This window comes from Larus michahellis, chromosome 14, assembly GCF_964199755.1.
Source record: "Larus michahellis chromosome 14, bLarMic1.1, whole genome shotgun sequence".
NCBI classification, from domain to species: domain Eukaryota; kingdom Metazoa; phylum Chordata; class Aves; order Charadriiformes; family Laridae; genus Larus; species Larus michahellis.
The window spans coordinates 5,931,687-5,937,686 of NC_133909.1; the positions used below are offsets into that span (position 1 = coordinate 5,931,687).

At 45.4% G+C, this 6,000-nt stretch overlaps 1 protein-coding gene across 1 annotated transcript in view; it reads right to left on the bottom strand.

Annotated features, from left to right (window-relative positions):
• The window catches only part of SEC14L1 (SEC14 like lipid binding 1), a 43,512-nt gene extending 38,438 nt beyond the window's left edge, over window positions 1–5,074 (bottom strand). Inside the window, exons 1-2 of the mRNA XM_074607559.1 lie at window positions 4,934–5,074; window positions 3,324–3,416 (exon numbers count right to left, since the gene is read on the bottom strand). Of these exons, the coding sequence (XP_074463660.1) occupies window positions 3,324–3,386 (63 nt within the window). The 5' untranslated portion in view covers window positions 3,387–3,416; window positions 4,934–5,074. The remainder of the gene's footprint in view (window positions 1–3,323; window positions 3,417–4,933) is intronic.
• Between the last annotated feature and the right edge of the window lie 926 nt (window positions 5,075–6,000).

Sequence of the window (6,000 nt, forward strand, 5' to 3'; positions counted from 1 at the left end):
ATAATAATTTCTAGCCTGATTCTTGAATCAGGAGATAGTTTCATTAAAGGATTTGGATCCAGTTCTTACTGTTTTCAAAGCAACTTAGATATCATCTGGAACCACACAACTCGCCAGTAAAAAGAGAATCTTTCAAGGGAAGTAGCTTATATTAGATTTTACGTGGCTTGCTTTTAATGGTAAAGGAAGGCAAGAAACATGCAGCAATAGATCTCCCAACTCTCTACCAACAACAGTACTTCACCAGTTCTCTCGCTGACTTGAGAGATAAGGAGTTCTGCCTTGAAGTATATTGTCACAGGGATACATTAGGGCTCAATAGATGATTTTTGGATTTCAATGGAGGAGCATAAGAGAGAAACTTATTTTCAACACCAATTCAACTTAGAAAAAGAATTTTCACCACATCTATTTTAAGTCTTTATATCATAATTGCCCGCAAAACACTTGTCAATCTTGGTTTAGATCAAAGTGGAATTTAATCCAGTTTTTTGTCTCAATATAGCTGCACTCACCCATCACAGAGAGAACAAAGTTCTCTCAAAACACACTAGAGCAGCATGAATGGAATGCTGATTGTACTTTATTCTCCTTCAAGTACCTCTTTGAAACACAGGAAAGGAAAAGTGGGCAAGTGGGAAGTTTGTAGTGTAAATGACCCATTCTGCAAGTAGCATTCACTTGGTTGCTTGGAGAAATTAAGAATTTTATGCTGATTTTTCCATCTGAAAGCTAAATATTAGTTTGACTTAATGAGCTTCAATTTGTAGTTGGAGCACATATCATCCAGGAAATCTTTACAGTACACATGGGCTTCACTGACACTGGTGATCTTCATTACCACTCTATAGAATGAATTAACTTTTCCATCCCATGAAACTCCCTGGGAATGGAGGACAATTTTCCAAATAACATTGTTAAAAGTACTCTGCACCCTAAGACAAAGATGAGATCCCAAGCAACAAGACCCAAGCTAGAAACTATGATTTTTGTTAAGACTTTTGTTAGACAACTTAGCATAAAGAACACTGGTGCCACATTGACCAAAGGTTGCTTCAAGAGGCTTTTTACTGACAGCTGAGTGTCTCTGGTGTGCAAGTTTAAACGCCTTTTTGAGAACACATTCTCTCAAAGGTTGGGTCCACATGAAAGAGAGGGACAGAGGAAAAAAAATCAAACATAAAAACCATATTGTTAAAGTTGTTTGTTGGGTGCCTTAAATTCCAGCTTGGTAGATACCAGGATGTGTTCCTCATTTCACAAGAGTTGCTGATACAGTTAAAATAACATTATAGGAATTTTTTTGTTGAGAATATGCAACAGAGCACTTCCACTTCAGTGAGCACAAAATTTGACAGGAATATTCCTTCCAGAAATACTTCATCAACTTATGCAATTCAACCACAAGAAAATAGTAAGAAAAGGCATGAAACTATCATATACTGTTTATATTCTTTAAAAAAATTGGCTCATGGAGGCACTCCTCTACATACTTCAGAAAATGCATGATGAGTTTTGATAAATCACCGTCAGGAATTTTACACGTTTAAAAAACCAATAGTGTAACAGAAGTGACATGGCAGGAGAAGGATGTTCATCCAGTGATCACATTCTGAACAAGTTCAAATGATAACTCGCTGCCCTGACATAGACAAAATAAATCATACGTATTATCGCTAATCTAAGCTTCTAGTCTCACAAAGCATCCTGTTCAGCTGTTTCTTTTTATAAACATTCTTCTCTTCTTAGTTCACTATTTTAGTTTTTCAACTATTGTTTTCTCCTAGTTGCATATGTAATATAGCCTCTTTCTTTCCAAAAGAGAAAAAAAAAAAGCTTTTGTGTAAGAAGAGACTTAATATTTGTTAAAGATTACTCTTCAAATGTTACCCCAAGCTACAGAACAGTTTGAGAACTCAAAGTTGATACTAATAGTCAGAACGGTTTCTATTTACACCCAATAAAGCATTGTGAAAAATTCTGATGTCAGCATTTTAACTCAAAATATCCTCAAAGCAATAAAAGAATTTTTGCCTTCAATTCATCAGCAAGGTAAAGACTCATCAGCTCAACAAACAGCCAGAGAATTTTGTCCAAGAAACTCATTTTTGTTGACTGATCTAAGAACAAGAATCAGTATACTTCACTGAAGGCCAAAGTTACACACACAATCAAATTTAAATTAGAAACCATCTGAAGCCTTGCTGTCAGAGTGTAGTAAGGTCCTAATAGACCTTCAACATATCACGGTCAGATTCTCCACTACTCATGAAAATTACCACTTGCTGCCTTGAAGTGCTTGCAAGAGGAAGAGCTGCATGTATAGTATCGGAGGCAGTTTCAGGACTAAGATAAAAAGAAATTGAAGTATTCCCCTTAGAGTGATCTAATCCTCTTTTGCCCTGTGACTGCAAAGGATAACTTCTGTAAGGAACTCTGTACTCCAAACCATGTGATGTATCTAAATATTTACACTATGAGCACTATTAAAACTCCCCTCTGAAGCCATTAAACATAGTATTTTCAGCAAGTGAAACAAAACAATTACTATTTAGGTTATTATTTAGTTTTAAGTGTCTTTATCAGGTAGAAGCCGACTTGACTACTCTCAACTGCTCTTCATAACTCGTAAGAGCCACACAGCTGTGGTTTTGGCTGAATATACTTAAAAATGTCAAATACCTACTTCCTTTCTATTCTCTAAAAGAACAAAGGGAGGGAAAAGGGGAGAGAGAGAAAGAAGAGGGAACCTAATTAGGATTTTTTTCTTCTTTTTGGTTACTATTTGTAACCTTAGCACACAAATTAGCAACCATGCACCCAAAAGGCTTTTTGTTCATCTCTCTGGCCTCCATAGCAATCAGGTTTTTTTCCGCCCCTCAAAGTATTACCAATGCTCAGAATGCTTTCTCCTCTTTCATTCAGGCTTATCCTTGCTTTCATGGCTTTTCTCTGTGCTTTCTACTCCTGTAAACTCCATGCTGATGAAGAAGCAACCACAACAATCTTTTAATCAATGTACTTGACACTTTCTCCCATCCTAGAATAGATTGCTCCCAGTAATCAACTGGACAGTACACTTCAAGTCCACTTTTGCTCTAACTTTAAAATAAATCTATGAACTATAAACTTTGGGAGAAAAAGAGAACACATTATGTAAAAAAATACTCTGGGTAGAGAAGAAACCATCAAAACATATACCTCTCGTATTTTGTGTATCATTTCAGATTTGTATGTTCTACAGTACCTATCGAATGGAGCTCAGTAAGTACTTAGCAATACAAGGAACTGTCAAGGAAGAAAATTACAGCAAAAATACTTACAGCCATAATTAACTCAAAAGGGTGTTTATACACCCGTACGGGCGATTGATACTTCTGCACCATAGCTGCAGTTAGTAAGGTCAACACTCAAACCTGAAAAATAAAATTTTAAAACCATCTGTTAAATATAAGAAGCCATTTTCAATCTTCTTTTACAGTTATTCTGTGCATGACACCATGCTAGCGATTCTATAGGAAATCCTCCACAAAGCAATGGGGCGCTGAAAAGCTATGTGTATTTTTGTCATAAATGACTTATCATTTCTCCCAAAGACGACACAAAATTAGCACATTTTCAGCCCGGTTTTAGCAACAGATCTTCAACACACTTTATGACTCTTCATCAGGGCGGTGAGACTTCCTGTGCTGCTGCTGAGAACCAAACATTGACACATATCAGCTAAAGGCAGAAAAGCATTGCCGATGGTAAGTGGGCTGCCTTGCTTATAGCTCATTCTGAATGGGGACTGGTTGAAAAGAAGAAAAAAAAAAAAGAGGTTAAAAAGTAAAAAAGTATACCAAGTGTTAAAATGCCTTTTGGATTTTCAGAAAGAAAGAAAAAAATGGATCACTACAGCACACAGCTACATGTAAGGCATTCCTTCCTCACTCCCAAATCAAATTAAGACTTTTGAGAAAGAAACTTAAGAGATAGCTGGAGGGAAAAACTTAAGAGAAACTACAGTCTAATATACAGCCAAAAAAAATTCACTAGCAGAAGAGATAGGAGCTATTCCAACGGCTTCGTGCCTGCTTTCTCAGCAAACTGTTCGACCCAAACTCTCTTGAATGCAATTACATTTATTGAAAAAAAATACTGGCAGTAGCACTTGCAGATGAAGCCACGGGCTGCTAGCCACGCTCATTTTAGCGAGAAGTGGCTTTATTACAGTAAGCTAGCACTATTTTTATTTTTTTTAATGGGTTCTCACGTTATCTACAGTGCTTCTGGACAGCGTTATCAGCCCCTGCTACCGAGACGGGCACCGCAGCTTCTCGGAGACGAGAAGCAGCCAACAATAAATTCAAGAGTCACAAGAAAGTTCACCCGACATCCTATTCCAGAGAGGAATTTACCCGTGACAACCATGCATTTAAAAAAAAAAAAAGGGCAAAAAGAAAAAGCACCTGAATCAGCACAAAAAAGCCGCAAACCCTCTCTAAGCCTTGGACAAAAAGAGTTACACAACAAAGAAACTCAGCGCTTCTCCTCGCAGGCTGGCCGGGACGGCGCTGCCGCCCGCCGCCGTGCCCCCTCCAGGCCGGGGAGCTCCAGGGAGGGGGGGACCCGGCGGACACCTGTGACAGCCGGCCCGGCCGCGGGATGCCCGGCGCCGGGAGGGCCCGTCGCTGCCCGGAGGAGCTCGTCGCGGCCCTGAGGGGCTCCCCACGCCCTGGGGAGGGGGAACAGACCCAGGGCCGCCGCCCGCCCGAGGGCCATTAACCCCCGCCGCCACGACAGGGGGAGCGCCGGCCGCTCCTCAGGGCTGAGGGGAGCCGGCGGGAAACTCGCCGCAGGCCGGGGGGGGGGACAGAGCAACGGCGGAGGGTGAGGGAAAGGGGGTCCGGGGAGGGAAACGGGGAGACAGGCACCCGCGCGGGACCCTTACCGCCTCCCGTCACGACGGCCAGCCGGGCTCTGGCCTCATGCCGGCGCGGGGCAGCGCCGCCGCCGGTTCCGCCGGGGCTGGAGGCGGGGGGGGGGGGGAGCAGGCAGGCGCCGCCGCCTGTTGTTAGTGGTGACAGGGCGGGGGGCGGGGCCTGGCCCCCGGCCAGCGGCTGCGCATGCGCGGCCGGCCCGCGGGGAGGCGGGGGGGGCCGCGGGCGCCTGCCGTTTTGCGCATGCGCACGGCCGCCCGCCGGGCTGAGGGGGGGGAGTATGCGCAGTGTGGGGCGCGGGGGGGAGGCCGCGGAGGCGTGAGGGGGAAGTTCGTATTACACACAGGGACAGGCACATGGACACCTACACACCCAGTCACACACACACACCGCGGGGGAAGCGGGATGTGGCACCCCGCTGCGGGCACCTCGCCTTTCTTCAGGCGCCCTGAGCACCGCTTTGGTCCTGCGACCCTTCATGGCTCCCCTCAGGGCAAGCCTTTGGCAGTGGGGGTGTTCAGCCTGGAGAAGAGAAGGCTCCGGGGAGACCTTAGAGCCCCTTCCAGTGTCTGAAGGGGCTACAGGAGAGATGGGGAGGAACTCTGGAGCAGGGCGGGTTATGACAGGACATGCGGTAACGGCCTCAAGTTGAGAGAGGGTAGATTTGGATTGGATATGAGGAAGAAATTGTTTGCTGTGAGGGTGGTGAGCCCCTGGCCCAGGTTGCCCAGAGAAGCTGTGGCTGCCCCATCCCTGGAGGGGTTCAAGGCCAGGCTGGACGGGGCTTGGAGCAACCTGGGCTGGTGGGAGGTGTCCCTGCCCAGGGCAGGGGGTGGCACTGGGTGGGCTTTAAGGTCCCTTCCAACCCAAACCATTCCGTGATTCTATGATATATTCCTCCTGGAGGCGAGGCCGCGGCTCTGCCTGGGCCTGTGGCCCCTCAGAGGCTCCGGGTGGGCGCTGAGTATGATGGGAAGCAGGGGGCGCGGGGAGGGAGCGGTGCTGAGTCCAAGGCGAGAGCTCGGAGGAATGGCCACAGCTTGGGGCAGCAGTGGTGGCATCGCTGGGTTATAGTGCC